This window comes from Lithobates pipiens, unplaced genomic scaffold (assembly GCF_037356315.1).
Source record: "Lithobates pipiens isolate NorthernLeopardFrog02 unplaced genomic scaffold, aLitPip1_a1.2 Scaffold_23, whole genome shotgun sequence".
Classification (NCBI taxonomy): Eukaryota; Metazoa; Chordata; class Amphibia; order Anura; family Ranidae; genus Lithobates; species Lithobates pipiens.
The window spans coordinates 49,101,548-49,124,298 of NW_027507785.1; the positions used below are offsets into that span (position 1 = coordinate 49,101,548).

The 22,751-nt window shown below is 43.9% G+C and overlaps 1 protein-coding gene across 1 annotated transcript in view; it reads right to left on the bottom strand.

Moving 5' to 3' along the window:
- ATP2B2 (ATPase plasma membrane Ca2+ transporting 2) overlaps positions 1-22,751 on the bottom strand; it is a gene marked incomplete in the record, with an annotated part of 240,335 nt that overhangs the window by 14,730 nt on the left and 202,854 nt on the right. The window contains 2 exon segments of the mRNA XM_077451567.1: positions 18,494-18,676; positions 21,467-21,574. Coding sequence (XP_077307693.1) covers positions 18,494-18,676; positions 21,467-21,574 — 291 coding nt within the window.

Below are 22,751 nucleotides of genomic sequence, written 5' to 3' on the forward strand. Positions count from 1 at the left end.
TGTTTCACTCCCTGGTCATCTCCCGCCTCGACAACTGCAATTCCCTCTTTATTGTCTTACCTTTACATAGAATATCCCCACGTAAGTCCATCATGAATGCTGCTGCCAGGCTCATCCACCTTACCAACCACTCAGCGTCTGCTACTCCTCTCTGTCAATCCCTCCATTAGCTCAACCCAACAAATTAAATTCAAAATACTAACAACAACCTACAAAGCCATCCACAATTTAGCCCCCAGCTACATCACTAACCTAGTCTCAAAATACCAAGATAATTGTTCTCTTCGTTCCTCCCAAGACCTCCTTTTCTCTATCTCCCTCGTGACCACCTCCCATGCTCGCCTTCAGGACTTTTCCAGAGCCTCTCCCATCCTATTGAACTCCTTACCCCAATCTGTCCGATTAGCTCCTACTCTGTTTGCTTTTAGACAATCCCTAAAAACAAACCTCTTCAGAGAAGCCTATCCTGCCTCCACCTAACAACTGTACTTTGATTTTCTCCATCATCTCATCCCCCACAGTTATTACCTTTTTTTATCACTTGACCTCCCCCCTCTCCTAGATTGTAAGCTCTAACGAGCAGGGCCCTCTGATTCCTCCTGTATTAAATTGTATCGTAACTGTTCTGTCTGCCCCCATGTTGTAAAGCAATGCGCAAACTGTTGGCGAAATATAAATATTGTATAATAATAATGATCTACCACTAGCGTGAAGAGAACAGTGGTTAGAGATGTGCACAACGTAAAAATGTGCTTAATTTCGGATTCATTCATCAAGTTAATAGTTTAGTTTCGTCATGTTCATTATGTTAGAATGATTCATTTTCGTAATTAATTTTGTATATTCGGATTTTTTTCGTATATATTCTTATTTTCAAATCAATTCGAGTTTGAATTTCGGAAGATGGCTATATTCATTCTATTCCATTCTAATCCGATTTTTTCTATTCTTTTCTATTTTGTGGTATTTTATTCTATTCTTTTCTATTCTGTTTTATTGTATTCTTTAGTACTAATTACATTTATTTTGTAACCGCCAACTGATTTTGGGGGGAGGGGCCTCAGCACTGATGAAGGGGGAATGCTGAGCTAGAAAATAAAAATCTTTTAAAGGGCTCTGCAGCTTCAACATTTCAACAGCTCTCTTTCCCTTTCGGACTTTCTGAGTAACCACTTTTGAAGAACCCTGTTCTGAGCGTGGTATACTACCACACATGCTCTCTAAAGCCCCGTACACACGAGCGGACTTTTCAACATCCAAAGTCCGACGGACTGATTCCGTCAGACTATTCGATCGTGTGTGGGCTGCAACGGACTTTTGACTCGCCAAAGTCCGAAGGACTTTAGAATATGGAACATGCTTCAAATTTTTCCGAAGGAACTCCGCCGGACCCGGTCCCTTCGAAAAATTCGCTCGTGTGTATGCTATTCCGACGGACTAAAACCGACGCTAGGGCAGCTATTGGCTACTGGCTATGAACTTCCTTATTCGAATCCAGTCGTACGTCATCACGTTCAAATCCGTCGGAGTTTAGTGTGATTGTGTGTGGCCAAGTCCGCTCAGCCGAAAAGTCCGTCAGAACTCTGTCGGAACTCCGGCAGAACTCCGACGGAACTCCTTCGGAAGTCTGTCGGACATAAGTCCTCTCGTGTGTACGGGGCTTAAGATGTATTCCCTCCTGATCTCCCCACCGGATGACTTCAAATTGCCCTATTTACAAAATAGAGGAGTAGGATATAAAATAAAAGAAGAGATTAGGATAGAATATAAAATAAAAGGATAGAATAAAATAGAATAGAAAAATAGAATAGAAAAAAATGTATTAAAATAGAAGGAATATAGCATCTTCCGACATTCAAATTTCAAATTTGAATTACAAATTAATTCGAAAATAACGAATATATGAAACAAAACCGAATATAGAAAACAAATGTTTCAAAAACGAATCATTCTAACATAACAAAACAAAATTATTAACTTAACAAATGTTTTGTCGTGCACATCTCTAACCAATCTTTGCTCTAGTGGCAGATTGTTCCTCCATTTCACCCCCACCCATTGTTCTTCCATTTCACCCCCACCCATTTACTTGCTCATTATTGCAGTACCGCATTATGTCTTTATACCTTCTCAAAGGTGCTTTCTCATGTGGCCTTGGTGTATGTTTTTTGACAATGTTTGCTTTTTTGTACGGTCTGTTGGATACTATACTTGGATAATAATTTACAAAAAAAATTAAAAAAAACGATTAAAAAATTATATTTTAAAGGACTATAAAGCTGGCGTGACGCTCCCATCCTTTCAAAAACGTTTGTATGTAGTCATTGAGCAGTAAAGTTTTCTACCTTTTTTTGTTGGAGTTGTGCCAGATGGGTAAACTATGGGGTCTGTCTGTGATTTAGTAAAAGTGAATAATACCTACTTAATGACTAGAAAAAAGAGCCAAGGGGGTTTGGCACTTTATATGAAGCCATGGCCTGGTGAGGCCGTGTGCTTCCATCCCTATCAATTTGATAAAGGAACAGGAAGGTTGGGACTTCATATATAGTCCCAACCTTCCTGTTCCTTTATCTACCTACTTAATGAGTTATATTTTCATAAATGCTGAGTACGTATCAGCCAGAGGATCACATAGAAAACTGCAAGGAAAGTGGAACTACACTGAAGTACTACAGAGGGGGGGGGGTCTCCAAACTTTCAAAACAAAGGGCCAGTTTACTGCCCTTCAAACTTCAGGGGGGGCCAAACTCTAGCCAGTGGAAGTAGAAAATGCCCTGGCATCGGTGGGAATAAAAAATGTCATAGGCTGGGTGGTCAGTGGCAGAATTCCTCCCTGGTGTAAGTGGGAGAAATAGTACTGCTTTGTTGGTGTCAGTGGAAGACATAGTGCCCCAAGGGTCAAATAAAGGCAAGCCAAGGGCCACATCTGGCCACGATTTGGAGACCGCTGTACTATAGGTACCACCAGGGATTTATTCAGCTGGAACTTGGTGGAACTTGGTTCCACCACCTCTGACTCAGTCTCTCTGCTCCCTGCAAACCACTATCACTTGTAAACACAGAAGTCCTGCTTCTGCGTTTACAAGTGACAGCTTGTCTCCCAACGGCTCCCACAGGTCTGATCTCAGTGGCTCCCAATGGGTCCAGGATGGGGGCAAAGGGGATGCAGGTGCCCAGGGTGGTGTGTGGATGCCAACACCCCCACTGGATGATTGACCTGTAAGTGAGAGAGGCGGAGCCACCTACAGTGTATGGGGAGTTTACTGCCAGTTTACTGCCCTTAAAACTTTAGAGGGGGCCAAACTCTAGCCAGTGGAAGTAGAAAATGCCCTGGCATCGGTGGGAATAAACAATGTCATAGGCTGGGTGGTCAGTGGCAGAATTCCTCCCTGGTGTCAGTGGAAGACATAGTGTCCCAAGGGTCAAATAAAGGCAAGCCAAGGCCCACATCTGGCCACGATTTGGAGACCGCTGTACTATAGGTACCACCAGGGGTTTATTCAGCTGGAACTTGGTGGAACTTGGTTCCACCACCTCTGACTCAGTCCCTCTGCTCCCTGCAAACCACTATCACTTGTAAACACAGAAGTCCTGCTTCTGCGTTTACGAGTGACAGCTTGTCTCCCAACGGCTCCCACAGATCTGATCTCAGTGGCTCCCAATGGGTCCAGAATGGGGGCAAAGGGGATGTAGGTGCCCAGGGTGGTGTGTGGATGCCAACACCCCCACTGGATGATCGACCTGTAAGTGAGAGAGGCGGAGCCACCTACAGTGTGTGGGGAGATACTAGAGCTTGCTGGTTGCTTCGGCTTAATACACCACAGTAACAAAAGTAAGGCATGTAAAAGATGGTGGAGCTTTTAAGGAGGGGGAAGAAGATGGGACAGTGGAGGAGGGGTTGCATGCAGAGGTCAGAGCTGAAGAGGGGTGATAGCAACACCCCAACTCTGTACGTAATGCACTCCTGGTATTTAATGCCCCTGTAAGACCCTCTCATTGCTAGCTAAATGTAACCACTGCCTCTATTTGAAGCAGTTTGCAGAGTGTGTGTCTATGGGAGGGGAGTTTTTAGGGGGTCATGGATGAGTTGCTGCACCTATTTTCTGAGGAAAAGGGCCTTAGGTACCACCATCTTTGTGATCAGCATGAAGAAAGCAATGCCCTATATATAGGTTTAGAAGGACACAAAGGTGATCAGGCTGCAGGCCGGGACAGTTTTTGTCCTGCATGGGATCGTTGGGTAGTAGGGTGTGTGCTATGTTTGAGACTCTACAGCACTGGAACATCCAGATAAGTCAGAGTATACTCTACATATTATCCCTGCCAGAGAGCATGCCATAGCTAGAGACCTCACTATATGTACAATGCCTAGTACCACTAACCTTCCCTATTATGTGCCATAAAGATCCCATCACCTCTGTTAGGTCTGTAGAACAGGGGAAACTGCAGAACATGACATGACAGTCCACGGGTACCTTAGACCAAAACATAATATGGGTGCATCGCTGGCTGCTTTTGGGCATATACTCGAAGTTTTACCCTGGCTTCGGCAAGACGAAACCTTTGGAAGTCAGTCACAGTAAATTCAGGCTTAAGGATAAAGACTCACAACCTGTTTATATTTCACTCTCTCTTGCTAAACCTTTGGTCCAGTGTTTTCTAGCCCTCTGAGAAAGACAAACAGAGTGGAAAAGGTTTAGACAGAGAGTAGAAAAAAAAACAAAAAAATAATAATTTTACTGCAGTATGTTGGGTAATTTTTATTACTCTTTATATACTGAAAATGTTTAAACATTCCCAAGAGATGCCAACTGCATGGAGGTATGCTCAATGATCTGGGAATGGGATAGTCTGTTCATTGAGAACATGAAGTCTTTCATTCGGTGTGCTCTGTCCCATGTCTTCAGGTAAGAAATCAGTGGAGTGCATTTATATGTGTGTGGAGGTAAGAAGGTGGAGGAGTGATGTCTGATGATCTCATCAAGGTTGATATGAGGTGGGGGAGGGGAAGCCAGTGATCTCATCATATTGGTATGAGGTGGAGGGGAGCTGTCCTGTGATCTCATCATATTGGTGTGAGGTAGAGGAAGGGTGTCCTGTGAGCTCATCATATTGGTGTGAGGTAGAGGAAGGGTGTCCTGTGAGCTCATCCTATTGGTGTGAGGTAGAGGAAGGGTGTCCTGTGAGCTCATCCTATTGGTGTGAGGTAGAGGAAGGCTGTCCTGTGAGCTCATCCTATTGGTGTGAGGTAGATGAAGGGTGTCCTGTGAGCTCATCATATTGGTGTGAGGTAGAGGAAGGGTGTCCTGTGAGCTCATCATATTGGGGTGAGGTAGAGGAAGGGTGTCCTGTGAGCTCATCATATTGGGGTGAGGTAGAGGAAGGGTGTCCTGTGAGCTCATCATATTGGTATGAGGTGGAGGGGAGCTGTCCTGTGAGCTCATCATATTGGTATGAGGTAGAGGAAGGGTGTCCTGTGAGCTCATCATATTGGTGTGAGGTAGAGGAAGGGTGTCCTGTGAGCTCATCATATTGGTGTGAGGTAGATGAAGGGTGTCCTGTGAGCTCATCATATTGGTGTGAGGTAGAGGAAGGGTGTCCTGTGAGCTCATCATATTGGTATGAGGTGGAAGAGGGGTGTCCTGTGATATCATCATATTGTATAAGGTGGAGGAGGGGTGTGTCCTGTGATCTCACCAAGTTGGTATGAGTTGGAAGAGGGGGTGTCCTGTGATAGTTACATAGTTAGTAAGGTTGAATAAAGACACCAGTCCAACCTGAGTCAGTGTCTACAATTGTACCTATCCCTGTACATTGCACATTCACATCGGTCCCTACCCTCAAGGAGCCCACAATCCAAGGTCCAAATTCATATACTAGGGCCAATTTTGGACAGAAGCCAATGTAACCTACCAGCATGTCTTTGGAGTGTGGAAGGAAACCCACACAGGCACAGGGAGAACATGCAAAACTTCAGGCAGGTAGTGTCGTGGTTGGGATTCGAACCAGCAACCCTTTTTACTGCTAGGCGAGAGTGCTAACCACTACACCACTGTGCCAGGCCAAGTGATCTCATCATATTGTTATGAGGTGTAGGAAAGGAGACTGGTGATCCAAAACTGAGCTCACAATTTTCTCCCTGTGCCCCCTCACCCAACATCACTGCAATCAACACACTCCCCTCAGACCTCTCCTTTTTGGCCCAACATCCAATCACTGTCCCAATCTTTCTGCCTTCATCTCTGCAACATCATCTAAAATTCCCCCATTCCTAACAAATTACACCACAACTCTCTTCTTGTTGGCCTACTTCTACTCAGGATAATCCTCTCTTCACTCTATCATGTCATGAATGTTGCTGGCGGACATCCACCTAAGCAACTGCTCAGTGTCCACAGAATCTCTGTGCCAATCCCTCCACTACATACTAGGCTTGTGCAATTCGTTTCGTAACAAATCGAAATTTAGCAGAATTTTGCATCTTTCGGACATTTGGATGCATCCGAATGTCCGAATAAAAAAATAACGAATAACAACGAATACGAAAAAAATATAACGAATGAATTCGAATGATCTAATGAAACAAAAGGTCAGCTCAAAGTAAATCTTATAGTCCAATCAGCTAATTAATTTTGTGCCGGAGGTTGGATTACTGGCAAAGTGCATTCCTGAGAACTGAGTGAGAAGGGTGTTGTATTGTATTTGAGCCGAGGAGAAGAGACGTTGTCATTGTGTGTGTTAAAAGATTCAATAAACAAACGACTTTCCAAACTACGAATCATTATCACGAATGTCTATACATACATAAGTAGCGAATTTCAACGAATACGAACGAATGAATTTGACACTCTACGAATAATAACGAATTATCCGAAAACGTATTAATGTAACATAACGAATATATAAAAGAACGAAATGATGTATTTTACGAATGACAACGAACCGAAACTAAACGAAATTTTCCGTTGTGCACAAGTCTACTACATACATCACGTTGACAATTGCATCCCTTTTCTTGTTGGCCTACTTCTACTCAGGCTATCCCCTCTTCAATCTATCATGCCATGAATGTTGCTGCCTGACATCCACCTGACCAACCACTCGGTGTCCACCGAAATCTCTGTTCCAATCCTTCCACTACTGTACAAAACATTGCCTCGACTGTTGCAACCCTCTCCTTGTTGGCCTACTCTACTTAGGCTATCCCCTCTTCACTCTATCATATCATGAATGTTGCTGCCAGACATCCATCTAACCAACTGCTCAGTGTTCACTGCACCTCTGTGCCAATCCCGCCACAATATACAAAACTCAGTCCCGAGCTGCATCATCAACCTCTTCTCAAAATATCATCCAACCCTCAGCTGCATCCAAGACCTCCTGCTCTCTACCACCCTCGTCATCTCCTTCCATGCTATTTCTAGGATTTCTACACAGCCCTTTCTGGCTTTTGGAACTCCCTACCCTAATCATCAATCCAGCTATCTCGTACTCTGTCCACTTTAAGGCGACCCTTGAAATCCCTTCCTTTCATGGAAGCTTATCTCAAAGCCAACTAACAACCAAACTTTTACTTTCTCCTTTAACTCATTCCCCCACAGTTATAATCTTTTGTATCACTTGCTTCTCCCTTTAAATTGTAAGCTCTCACAAGTAGGGCAATCTAAAACCTCCTGGATTGGAGTGGATTGTAACAGTACTGTCTCCCTTTATTTTGTATAGCATTGTACAAGGTGGGGAGAGTAGGCCGGTGATCTCATTAAATGGTATAAGGTGGAGAAGGGATGTCCTGTGATCTCCTCATATTGGTATCAGGTGGAGACGACAAGGCTGGGGATCTCATGATGTTGGTATGGAGGGGAGGTTGTTGAATCTCATTAAATTGGTATGAGGTGATGGAGGGGTGTCTTATAAACTCTTTATTTAAACAAAATGATGCATCATTCAGAGCAGTGGAGTTTAGGTAAAGACTGGAAGTCGCATTCTGGGTGCCTACACTGTGGTGTCCTCCCATCCACCAAAAGACAAGACAGTCATCAAGAAAAGACAGCTGGCAACTCCATAGTCCTCAAGTATTTTATTTTGCCATACCAGTGAGAACACAGACAGTTGCCACTGTCTGTGCACTCACTGCTATGGCAAAATAAAATACTTGAGGACTATGGAGTGGCCAGCTGTCTTTTCTCGATAAACACTTTATATTGGTATGAGGTGGAGAAGTATATGATGATCTCAACATATTGGTGGAGAAGTGGAGACTAGAGATCTCATAATATTGGTATATAGAGGAAGCTGTTTATGTCATTATGTTGGTATCAGATGGTGAAGGGAAGGCCAGAGATCTAATAATGTTGGTATGGAGGGGAAGCTACTGATATAATTATATTGGCATGACGTGGAGGAATGGGAGGCTGGGGATCTAATAATGTTGGTATGGAGGGGAATTTACTGATATAATTATATTGGCATGACGTGGAGGAATGGGAGGCTGGGGATCTAATAATGTTGGTATGGAGGGGAATCTACTGATATCATTATATTGGCATGACGTGGAGGAATGGGAGGCTGGGGATCTAATAATGTTGGTATGGAGGGGAAGCTACTGATATCATTATATTGGCATGACGTGGAGGAATGGGAGGCTGGGGATCTAATAATGTTGGTATGGAGGGGAAGCTACTGATATCATTATATTGGCATGACGTGGAGGAATGGGAGGCTGGGGATCTAATAATGTTGGTATGGAGGGGAAGCTACTGATATCATTATATTGGCATGACGTGGAGGAATGGGAGGCTGGGGATCTAATAATGTTGGTATGGAGGGGAGGCTGTTGATATTATATTGGTATGAGATAGAGAAATGGGAGGCCAGGTATCTTATCATGTTGGTATAGATGGAAGGCTGTTGAAGTCATTATATTGGTATAAGATGGAGAAATGAGAGGCTCATCTCATCATCGCATCAAGGCAGTTTATGTTATTATATTGGCATGAGATGGAGAAGGGAAGGCCAGGGATCTCATAATGTTGGTATGGAGGGGAAGCTACTGATATAATTATATTGGCATGACGTGGAGGAATGGGAGGCTGGGGATCTAATAATGTTGGTATGGAGGGGAAGCTACTGATATCATTATATTGGCATGACGTGGAGGAATGGGAGGCTGGGGATCTAAAAATGTTGGTATGGAGGGGAAGCTACTGATATCATTATATTGGCATGACGTGGAGGAATGGGAGGCTGGGGATCTAATAATGTTGGTATGGAGGGGAGGCTGTTGATATTATATTGGTATGAGATAGAGAAATGGGAGGCCAGGTATCTTGTCATGTTGGTATGGATGGAAGGCTGTTGAAGTCATTATATTGGTATAAGATGGAGAAATGAGAGGCTCATCTCATCATCGCATCAAGGCCGTTTATGTTATTATATTGGTATGAGATGGAGAAGGGAAGGCCAGGGATCTCATCATGTTGGTGTGGAGTGGAGGCTGTTTTATATCATTATATTAGTATGAGATGGAGGAATGGGAAGCTGAAGATCACAGCATGTTGGTATGGAGGAGAGGTTATTGGTATGAGGCGGAGGAGGGAGGAATGTTGAGTCAACTGATACTGGAATGAAGTGGAGTTAGGTTAGGAGAAGGACGTGTGGGTTTCGAGCAGAATTTTGTTTTCTCTCAGTTTTAGCTGTTCCACATACATCTGTTTTTAAACCTGACTTTAGATAAGTTGTTTCATCTATGTCTAACAATCCATATTTATGACTGGATGCTATATTTTGTGTAGTTACTGTGGTCATTTATAGATTGTATTGCTGTATTAATCTGAGAGCTTTGGACTCTCCCTGAGCTTCTCTCGCCACACTAAAGGGCGGTGTCATACCGTTCATCCCGATATTGCATGTTGGAAGGGCAGCACACTGAATTTCACAGTGGATCATACACCCTTATAATATCCACTGGACTTGGGACAAAGGAGAAACTTGGGACTGTACAAGGTTGTGAACTGGCTACCTTTCTGATTACAGGTCTCGACTGACTCTTGTCTGATCACCTACGCTGTGCCATGCATTCCATGGCCGATACATAGCTACGTGACCTGTCGGTGTGTACATGTATGGATATATTATGGTGATCACATGAAATGATTTTTGGTGTGGTTGCCGGTCTCTGTAGAATTGCACAGTTAATGGTCACCTGTAAGGAAGAAGTCAGAAGGTTGAGGAGACTCTAGTGAGGACGCAGCACAGATAGTGGATATATGGGGGGAAGAGGCGTCCTGGAGACACAACTGAAAATGGATCTGGTTTATGTAACTAGATGTTACGGCAAAGACAAATGATGATATGGAAATACAAATGGAGGAAAGTCACCACCAGAGGACGAATAGAACGTTACAATCTAGGCTGGCAGGCTGCACAGCTGCTTGTTGGTTCTCACTGTATTACATAGATATGTTTCCATTATCTGTGCTAGCTTCCTCACAGAGACAGAATGGGGTCCAGAGTTGGCATTTCTGTGGATGTGAGGCAGTAAGAAGACACACTCACGCCCTGCGGCTGCAGCCGACGCACTGGTAGGAGAGGAAAGAGCATTGCTTAGCGATACGTGACTAGGACTAGAAACATTTGTTACATCCTGGTTCTGGCTGGTGGTGGAGGATTGTCTCCGCAGAGCCCCCTGAAAGGAAGCCCCGCTCTTGAATGTATTCACTACTTCAATCTGTAACGGAGGAGAGAATGAGACAGGTTTGTTCAACACCCCACATAAAAACAAATGGCAAAAATAATACAATAAAGACACAACACAAGGACAAGACACAACACAAAGACAGAACACCTGGATGTTATATGCAGTGACTACTGAGCCGGGTTGCAATATACACATACAGCCTAGTAAATACTGTGCAAAACACACGTACACTCTGTAGTACACATTGGCATTACATACGTACACGTAAATATGGTACAGTTACTCTTATAATCCATATGGTCTTAATGTTAACATACCTAGATATAGGAAAGGAGAAACAACATCTGGTGTATTTTCCCAGAGGGAGCGGGCAATCGATGCACTGTATTGTGGTGTCTTCCATACACCAGGACATAACATGAAAAACGGGAGAAGCCAGCAACTCAATCTTCCAAAAGTAGTAATTTTTTCTTACAGGTGAGATACAGATAATACGAGGCCTTAGGTGTTTCGGCCTATAGGCCGAAACGCGCAAGACTAGCATTATCTGTACAACACCTGTAAGAATAAAATTGCTACTTTTGGAAGATAGAGCTGCCGTCTTTCCCCCTTTTTTCCATACCTAAATATAGGACCAAGAACATATATCCACTGTAGTATATGGTTTGATTTTTTTTTTTATACAGTAGATGTTAAAAAGTCTGTGATCTGATCTTCATGAAAGGGTGACCCTGGATAAGCAGATACTGTATCTCTCTGAGGGCGACAGACCTTGGAAGTGCCTTGACCTGCTACACTCCGTGTTGTCACTTGGCTGGCCAACTAAAGTGCCACCTGAACAGTGAAGAGGCTGAGATAAGTCACACAGTCCCTGTCACTGATGGAAGTCCAGAACGTGGATCTTACCTTCAACATAGCTTAACCCAAAGCTGTTCTGTAGCTGCAGGTCACTAAGGAGGTATTCTGGTTTATCCAGTATACTCATCCATTTGAATGTGGTCTCTGGGGAATTCATCCCCTTCTACGATTGGTTTCTGTGTCCAGGTAAACTGGCTCATCCGGTACACCCATCTGTTCAGGAGAAGTCTCTGGGTGGCTTGCTGAAGATCAAGTCCTGTCTCTTCCTCTATGACTGGCTGCAGGTCACTTAGGAGGTATTCTTGCCCCTTGAGTATACTCATCGTTTTAAGAATAGTCTGTGGGTGGCTCGTTGAAGATCAGACCCCATCTCACCATCTACACTTGGCTTCCAGGTTCTGGTAATCTAGCTCATCTGGTATATTCATCTATTCAGGAATCAGTCTCCGTTTCCTCCTTTACGATTGGCTTCTATGTTCTGGTAATCTGGGTCATTCAGTATACTCATCTGTTCAGGAATAGTCTCTGGGTGGCTAGCTGAAGATCAAGGCCTCATCTCCCCATCTACACTTGGCTTCCAAATTTTGGTAATCTAGCTCATCGGGTATACTCCTTTGTCCAGGACTGATCTTTTGGGGGCTTGCTAAAGATTAGACTCTGTCTCCTACTCTACTGTTTTGATAATCTGGCTCATTCACTAAAGTCATCTGTTCAGATATAGTTGGATGGTCTACTGAAGATCCGGCCCCATCTCCTCATCTATGATTGGCTTCCAAGTTCTGGTAATCTGGATCATCCAGTAGATCTGTCCAGGAATAATCTCTGGGGGGCTTGCGGAATATCGGGCCCCCATTTCCATTTGGCTGCAATCCAGTATACTCGTATGTTCAGGAATAATTTTTGGGTATCTTGCTTAAAGCTGAACTTCAGGTATATTCCTAATTGCATAACTACATTGTGACAACTTGGGCCAATGAAAGTATGCATATTTAATACCCGGTGGACCACTGTGGAAGCTGGAAATCACTGTGTTAGTCTGCACTACTACAGTGATCGTTGCTATCTTCCAGGTCTTCTGCTGAACACCTTCCCCTCCGCATACTGACTGCAAGGGGTTGCTCACCCAGCACCACTGGTATTTATAGAAAGGCTTGTATTTTTTCAGTTAATACAAGATGCTCTCTGATTGGATGAGGCGAAGATTGTGACTCTATCACCCCAGCTCTCCACCTTGTCCAATCAAAGAACACCTTGTGTTTATTAAAAGAATACAAGGTATTCTGTGAATGGTGGCGGTGATGCCATAGGACAGTGATGGCGAACCTTGGCACCCCAGTTGTTTTGGAACTACATTTCCCATGATGCCAAACTAGACTGCAGAGTGCATGAGCATCATGGGAAATGTAGTTCCAAAACATCTGGGTTGCCAAGGTTGACCATCACTGCCATAGGATCTGTTAGATAGCTGCTATTACTGTAGTAGCACTGACTACTACAGCAATTGTAAGCATCCTCAGACAACCTTATTTATGAGATATACAGTTGTGCTCATAAGTTTACATACCCTGGCAGAATTTATGGTTTCTTGGTCATTTTTCAGAGAATATGAACGATAGCACAAAACATTTCTTTCACTCATGGTTGGTGTTTGGCTGAAGCCATTTATTATCAATCAGCTGTGTTTACTCTTTTTAACTCATAATGACAACAGAAACTACCCAAATGACCCTGATCAAAAGTTTACATACCCCAGTTCTTAATACCATGTATTGCTCCCCTTTACCATCAATGACAGCTTGAAGTCTTTTGTGGTATTTGTGCATGAGGATCTTTATCTTCTCAGATGGTAAAGCTGCCCATTCCAATTGGCAAAAAGCCTCCAGTTCTTGGCAGGGGCGGATCCAGGGGGGGGCAACGGGTCAATTGCCCCCCCCCCCCGAAAATATCACACCGACATGATTGTAACAGTCATTTGCAGGCTGCAGCGCTGCCCGAGTCTCTCTCTCATCATCCGATCAGCGGAACAGAGAGAGACTCTAGAGATCAATTATGCGGCGCTGGGACCAGGAGGAGCCTGGAGGTGGGTGGAGCTGGGGCGCTGGCATGGCAACCCTGCACTCGTTGCTAGCGCTTGGGCCACCTGGCGTCTAGCAACGAGTGACGTCTTGGAGTCAGTCACGGAGCCGACGTGATGATGAGGCATCACGTCGTCCCCTTCCGTCCCCGTCCACCATGCAGCGGGTCCCCTCCGCCCTCTGAGCAGTGTGTGAGGGGAGGGGTGGTGGCGCGAAGGGCTTTGGATGGAGTTTGCACGCTGGAAGGAGTGCATGTCTGAAGGAAAGAGGAGAGTGGGCGTGCTGTCAGGGCTTGGTGGCAGAAAAATGGGGGCTGTGACTGAACTCTGTCACTGACCTGCTATATAGAAGGGGGGGAAGCACCATTCAAGTGCAAATGTGTGCCAATTTGCACCACTGAGGCAGTTTTCAGGCATTCACTGCCTCCCCAGTGCGAAAGGTGACCTGGCAAGTGACAATCCACAGTGTGGCAAGTGACATGACAAGTGACAATCCGCAAGGTTTGGCAGGGGACGTGGCAAGTGACAATCCGCAAGGTGTGGCAAGTGACAATCCGCAAGGTGTGGCAGGTGATGTGGCAAGTGACAATCCGCAAGCTGTGGCAGGTGACGTGGCAAGTGACAATCTGCAAGGTGCGGCAGGCGACGTCGCAAGTGACAAGCCGCATCTGGTGGCATGCGACGGTGGCAAGTGACACCCTCAGGGCTCCCACTGATTCTGGATTATGGTGAGTTGAACCATTTAATTTTATATAACAATGTTATAATATAAATAATGCACTTCAATCATCCTGACACCATATCAACCATAGCGCCGTGATGATTGAAGCGACAACGCCAGCCATTTTCCCGATAAATTGCCTGCAAAAAAAAAATATTTTCTGGCAGTGCCCCTCCCGAAACTAGACTCTGGATCCGCCCCTGGTTCTTGGGCTGTCTTGCATGAACTGCTCGTTTGAGATCTCCTAAGAGTGGCTCAATGATATTGAGGTCAGGAGACCATTCATGACCATTGTCATTTTGGAATGTCCAAGTACGTCCCATGCGCAGCTTCCTGGCTGATGAATGAAAATGTTCCTCCAGTATTTTTTGATAACATACTGCATTCATCTTGCCAAAAATTTTGACCAAATTTCCTGTGCCTTTGTAGCTCACACATCTCCAAAACATCAGCGATCCACCTCCGTGTTTCACAGTAGGAACGGTTTACCTTTCATCATAGGCCTCGTTGGCTCCTCTCCAAATGTAGTGTTTATGGTTGTGGCCAAAAAACTAGATTTTGGTCTTATCAATCCTAATGACTTTGTGCCACAAGGTTTGAGTCTTGTCTCTGTGCTGTTTGGCGTATTGTAAGCGGAATACTGTGTGTCATTTGCATAGTAATGGCTTTCTTCTGGCGACTCGACCATGCAGCCCATCTTTCTTCAAGTGCCTTCTTATTGTGCATCTTGAAACAGCCACAGAACCCCTCATTTTCCACTTCTTGATTAGAGTTTGAACACTGCTAATTGGCATTCTCAATTCCTTGGATATCTTTTTTTATATCCCTTTCCTGTTTTATACAGTTCAACTACCTTTTCCCGCAGATCCTTTGACAATTCTTTTGCTTTCCCCATAACTCAGAATCCAGAAACGTCAGTGCGGCACTGGATGAAAGATGCAAGGGTCTGTCAGGAGTCCAGAAACTCATTGACCTTTTATACACACACACTAATTACAAGCAACCAGATCACAGGTGAGGATGGTTATTAATAGCCATTCAAACCTCTTTGTGTCAACTTGTGTGCATGTTATCAGGCCAAAATCATCAGGGTATGTAAACTTTTGATCAGTGTCATTTGGGTAGTTTCTGTTGTGATTATGATTTAAAAAGAGTAAACACAGTTGATTGATAATAAATGGCTTCAGCCAAACACCAACCACGAGTGAGAGAAAAGATTTGTGTTATTCATATTCTGAAAAATGGGCAAGAAATCATAAATTCTGCCAGGGTGTGTAAACTTATGAGCACAACTGTACATATTTACATTGTAAGTGTACAATAAAGACCTGCATTTGACCTGCTTCAGCTGCTTTTGCATCCCCATAGACTTGTGTGGGGAGAGAAACAGTTCTAAAGCAAACAAAAACCCATTGACACTGGCCCTATGCCCCTTTCTTACTGGTTGCAGCAGATGCTCTTTGTAGTAGTCCCTTATGTGCTACACATGGTATGATATGTAACGTACTATCCTGTATAGAATTTTATATGTATTATACTCCTATGTTTTTTCTGTAGGTTGTAATATATATTGTACATAATCCATACTATGCTGTATGTGATAAATCTAGTACGCTTTATATACTGTTCTGTATGGTGTGATATATGTAGAATGCCCTCTGTACTATGCTGTATGTAGTAGTACTCACTCTATGCTATGCTGTATAGCGTGCTATATGTAGTACTCACTCTTTACTAAGCCATATGGTATGCTTAGCTATATGTAATACACTCTCTATACTATGCTGTATAGTGTGGTATGTGTAGTACACTCTCTATACTATGCTGCATGGTGTGCTACACGTAGTACACTCTCTATACTATGCTGTATAGTGTGCTACACGTAGTAAACTCTCTATACTATGCTGTATAGTGTGCTACACGTAGTACACTCTCTATACTATGCTGCATGGTGTGCTGTATGTAGTACTCTTTACTATGCTGAATGGTGTTCTATATGTAGTATGCTCTCTATACTATGCTGTATAGTGTGCTACATGTAGTACTCTTTCTATACTATGCTGTATAGTGTGCTACATGTAGTACTCACTCTTTACTAAGCCATATGGTATGCTTAGCTATATGTAATGCACTCTCTATACTATGCTATATAGTGTGGTATGTGTAGTACACTCTCTATACTATGCTGTATAGTGTGCTACACGTAGTACACTCTCTATACTATGTTGCATGGTATGCTGTATGGAGTACTCACTCTTTACTATGCTGAATGGGGTTCTATATGTAATATGCTCTCTGTACTATGCTGCATGGTGTGCTGTATGTAGTACTCACTCTTTACTATGCTGAATGGTGTTCTATATGTAATATGCTCTCTGTACTATGCTGTATAGTGTGCTACATGTAGTACTCTTTCTATACTATGCTGTATAGTGTGCTTTATGTAGGACTCATGCTATACTATGCCCTATGGTGTGCTGTATGTAGTACAATCTCTATACCAGTGTTTCTCAACTCCAGTCCTCAAGGCGCCCCAACAGGTCATGTTTTCAGGATTTCCCTCGGATGAAACAGCTGTGATAATTACTAAGGCGGTAAAACTAATCAAATCACCTGTGCAAAATAATGGAAAGCCTGAAAACATGACCTAGCGGGGCGCCTTGAGGACGGGAGTTGAGAAACACTGCTCTATACTATGCTGTATAGTGTGCTATATGTAGTACTCATTCTATACTATGCCATAGGGTGTGCTACATGTAGTACACTCTCTATACTATGCCATATGGTGTTCTGTATGTAGTACGCTCTCTATACTATACTGTATAGTGTGCTACCTGTAGTACTCAATCTATATTATGCCATATGGTGTGCTACATGTAGTACACTCTCTATACTTTGCCGTATGGTGTGTTATATGTAGTACTCTCTCTATACTATACTGTATAGTGTGCTATATGTAGTACTCAATCTATATTATGCCATATGGTGTACTACATGTAGTACACGCTCTATACTTTGCCGTATGGTGTGTTATATGTAGTACTTTCTCTATACTAAACTGTATAGTGTGCTATATGTAGTACTCAATCTATATTATGCCATATGGTGTGCTACATGTAGTACACTCTCTATACTTTGCCGTATGGTGTGTTATATGTAGTACTCTCTCTATACTATGCTGTATAGTGTGCTATATGTAGTACGCATTCTATACTATACCATATGGTATGCTGTATGCAGTACGCTCACTATACTGTCTCCTCTGGTGCGATACACTATATGGCCAGAATTCAGTGATCACCTGACCATCACACCTATATAAGCTTGTTGGAAACCCTTTTCCAAAGCCATGAATATGGAGTTGCCCCTTTGTGACTATACCAGCCTCCACTTTCCTGAGAAGACTTTCCACAAGATTTTGGGTACTGATGTCGTATGAGAAGACCTGACTCCCAATCGACATTCCAATTCATCCCAAAGTTGTTCAGTAATCTTGAGGTCGGAGTTCTGTGCAGGGCACTCAAGTTCCTCCAAACAATCAAACTCATCAAACCATGTCTTTATGGAACTGGGCTTATGCACAGGAGACAGTCGTGCCGGAACAGAAAAGGGTCTTCGCCAAACTGTTACCACAAGGTTGGAAGAGTACAATCGTCTACAATGGCTTTGTACATTATAGTATTGAGAGGACCCTTCACTAGAAACATCTGAACTCCATCACTTGGAGGGCTGGTTCACATACTTTTGGCCATATAGTGTATATAAAGTATACTCCTTATGCTATTTTCTATGGCATGGTGTGTGTACTAAACCGCCTACACATTTAGGATTTTAATACAGTGTTTATTACTTACTAACGTTAAGTGCTTGGTTTCATAGTATGTTTTTCTCCAGTATGCTTCGATGCAACAAATTCTGATATAGTATTTCATTAAAGTGAACCAATGAATCCACTCAATTTCCTATAGGTTAGTTCTTGCCCTTGCTGGCAGTCTATGTTGACCGTATTTTGGCACCATGGCATAATAAGATACATTGACTGCACATCAGATTTATGGTAAGCTGGGCTTTCCTGGGCATAGAGCGCACCAGGACCTGGAATACTGTTTCCCTTCCCCCCACCAATGTGCTGCCACCCATGTACCTGAGTTTGTATTCTGTTGAGTCCCCGGAACCAGAGGATCTGCCCTCTTCTTAACTCCCTCTCAGCGTGGTCTATTTCTTCAGCATCCTCGTTCATTTCCTCTTCTTGATTTTCCTCCTTCTGTGTCAGGCGGCCAGCCCCCTTCAAGAATTTCAACCTTTTGGTCGGGATGCTAGCGATGACCTATGGAACAGAAGACTTTATGAAGCAGATCTAGGGGCAGCTAATAAGCTCCTCAACCACCCCGAAGGATGTAGATATAAAAATAGAGACGGGACTTTAAAGAGGAAGTAAACCCTGATGGGGGTTTTGATTGCCTGCAAAGGTAAAGCATAATGGACTACTATGCATCGCATCGCATCGCATAGTAGTCCATTATGTGTCACTTACCTGACACAGAAGCCAGCGAAGTTACCGCTGTCCCCTGTAGTCCGGCACATCCATCTTCTTGTTGGGTCTTTGCGGGTCTCGCTGTTCCAGCGCTGTGATTCGCCGGAGCAGCGATTACTTCACTCGCGGCATATCGCCGCGATCTGCGGCTTACCCAGTGCGCCTGCGCCGTAGACAGCGGTGGCTGTCTTCGGGTAAATATCTCCCAAACCGTGTAGGTTTAGGAGATATTTCTTGGACCTACAGGTAAGCCTTAATCTAGGTCAAAGTGGTTTGTAAGGGTTTACAACCACTTTAAATGCGCCTAGGTGAGAACATATAAAACACTGTTATTAAAATACAAGAAACTTTATTACATCCTTTATTACATCCTTAAAAAAAAAAAGAGGCCCTTGTCCTCATCAACATGCTTTGGAGCACCCCCTCCCCCCCCCCCATGTTGAGGGCATGTGGCCTGGTATGGTTCCGGCCTGCTGGGCTGCATGCTCGGACATGGGTCTGGTATGGATTTTGGGGAGGACCCCACACCATTTAAAACGTTTTTTTTAAATGTGGAAATCTGTTCAAAATCTATGTGAACACGTCCGTCTAGTGACGAAACGCGCAGGGAGGTACGGCGTGCTGACGTCACCGCGTTCTACGCCAGACCCGGAAGTGCGGGCGGCAAACGAGAGCCGGCCGGCTCGTTCTTACTATACGTCTTGTTTCTTCTATATACACGTGAGTGCATTGAGTTTTATTTTGATATTTATTAAAATAAGGTTTTTTTTTTACGCTATGCGAGTGCCTCTTTGTTTTTTATATGATCAACGATGCCATCGCTTTACGTTTGGGAGCTTGCGTTAAGGACAAGTTCGGTGTGGCTCCTGTGACGGTTCATCCAGAACTCCTGCACACTTGCTCTGTTGATCTCACTGATACTGAGATCTCCAACTCTGGTAAGCGCCCTTTTTTCACTGGTGGAGGTGGCTTTTACGGACCCTTTTAGACACGAAGTATTGTGGGTGCCAGCTTTTCATCCTCACTTTGGACGAATTATCACCATCTGCTGACTGTTCTTTTTTGGGACTCTAATTGATTTTATTTTTTTATTTTATTTTTTATTCTCATTGTATATTTATTTGAATTGTTTTTTGTTTTGCATTTTTTAATTCTTTATGCGTTTTTACACATGAGGGATATATACACTCTGTGACATTCACTGTCTTTTTGTTTGTAATCATTTGCTTTTTGGGGGACTCTGGCTAAGGTCCCCATGTGTGATTTGATACTGTTGTTTATTTTTGATTTTCACTTATTTATTTAGGACACCATTCACTTATATATATTTTTTCTAATATCCTATTTTACATCATTTAGTATTTTTTCACTATTTCTTTGGGGTTGTAGACCCTTCAATATATGTGGCATTTGAGCCTTTATATTAGAGTCGAGGTTATTGGTTTTAGTTTTTTTTTGTTTTTTTAGCCCAGCTCACCTTTACATCTAGTTCAAAATCTATACCAGACCCAATGGGCCCGGTACGGATTGGGGGGGGGGGGAGGAACCCCCATTGCTGTTTAAAAAAATAAATAATAATGCCCACACTCAGGGCTGGACTGGGACAAAAATTTGGCCCTGGACTTCATCCAGACCGGCCCACTTTAATTTTGTAAACACGCAAAAAACAGTATATAAACTGTAAGCAATTGGGCAAAAAAGCCCCTAGAGAGCCCCCCTTACATCAGGGTCCCCAGAGAGCCTCCCCTTAAATCAGGGTCCCCATATAGCCTTCTCCTTACATCAGGGTCCCCAGAGAGCCCCCCTTACATCAGAGTCCCCAGAGATCATCCGCTTCACATCCGGGTCCACAGAGAGCCTCTCTCTTACATCAGGTTCCCCAGAGAGCCTCCGGCTTACTTCAGGGTCCCCAGAGAGCCCCTCCTTACATCAGGGTCACCAGAAAGAGGGCAGGTAGTGGGCTGGGACCCTGTGATTGGGGACTCCTGGACTGACTCAGGGCTATGGGCCCCAGATTCGGGGGCTATAGCCCCAAAAGTCCCCCCCAGTGATGCCACTGGCTGTCACTGAAACCGGCCCACTGAGCCATCGGCCCACCGGGAAACTCCCTATAGTCCCTATGGCCAGTACATGCCTGCCCACACTTCTTATGTTTACATTCTGCTGTCAGCAGGGAATCTTGCCGACAGCAGATGAGTTATGGTTGCTAAGGATGCAACAGCTGCCCGCTCCTTAACAACCAGCTACTTACTGGTTGTTAAGAACGCCAGTGTTAAAGTAACGCTAGCTTTCACTACTACAATACTGAATCACATAAAATAGCTCATCCGGTATTTTAGTAGTGTTTTTTTTTTGTGAATTGCAAAAATGTTTTTGAAAAACGCTAAAGGGTATTTACTACAGATCCTAAAGCGGTAGATACCTTTTGTAAATGGAGTCCGGTGTAATTATATGGAATGTAAACTGTGCAGATTCCTGTCGACATTTTTCTAGCAGGGCATTGTATAATGTGTACAAAACCTTCACTTCCTCTGAATCTCACCAACCTGAAAAAAAAGTGTTTTAGATCAGTTCGACACCTACCTGTCCCCATACCAGTTCTCCAAAGCCGAGAAATATGCACCACATCCACTGGTCCAGCTGTAGCGGAGCACAGCTAAATGGCTTTCCACCGAACTGTACAATTACTATCTGCAATAAAATAAAAAAATAAAAATCACCTTTCAGTCAAAACATTTAAAGCCGAACCTGTGGATTTTGCACTCACTGTAATATCTTTTTCTTGGAGTTCATTGAGGGACACAACAATTCATTTACTATTTGGTTATACTACTGCCTACAGGAGGATTGGACAGTGGCGAGCCCAGTGTAACTCCTCCTCTTCCCAGCATATCTTGGTTTGCAGTAAACGGTACCAAAAGCATGGTCATAAACTTGGAGAACAAGACCGGGGTCCCTCAATGGATGCCAAGAGAGGGTTTAAGACCCCATTCACACCGGAGCGTTTTGTAGCTTGAAGCCTGAAGCTACAAAACGCTAGAGGGGAAAAATTCTATTATTCTCAATGGAGATGGTTCACATCTCCACTCCATGTCGCCTGAAGCCGAACGCCTGAAGTTCCGGACCCTTTTTTGTCGCTCGAATTGAGCAGATTTGGGCGTTTTTCTTCTTTTAACATTGGTGACCTTTTGCCCTGCACAAAATAGCGGCAAATTGCGGTAAAAAACGCGGTAAAAAACACAGCGAATCGCGGTAAAAAACGCCGCAAAAAAACGCTTGAAAACGCTCAGGTGTGAATGCAGCCTAACAGTCGGTACAAAAATCGTATTCTCTTTCTGTCCATTGAATGACGCAAGAAGTCTAAAGCCGCGTACACACGGGCGGACTGTCTGTCCAACTTAGTCCGCCGAAACACATTTCAGCGGACAGTCCGCTCGTGAGTAGGCTAGTTGGACGGACTAAGTATGGCGCATGCTCAGAAAGGATTTACACGGCAGAAGGTTGCATTGCAGTGTATTGGACGTCCTATTTCTAGTCCCGTCGTACGTGCTGTACACGTCATCGCGCAAGCTTTCAACGAACTGTTTGTTCATCGTGTGTGGTCAAGTCCGTTCATTCGAAAGTAGGACGGACTGTCCGTCGGATTGTCTGACGGACTTAGTTGGCCAGACAGTCCGCCCGTGTGTACGCGGCTTTAGCCTTTGTACACACGGTCGGACTTTCCGACAACAAAATCCGTCGGATTTTGTCCGACGGATTTTGTCCGACGGATTTTGTCCGACGGATTTTGTCCGACGGATTTTGTCCGAAACTGGTGTTGCATACACACGGTCGGACAAAGTTGTCGGAAAATCCGACCGTTCGTAAC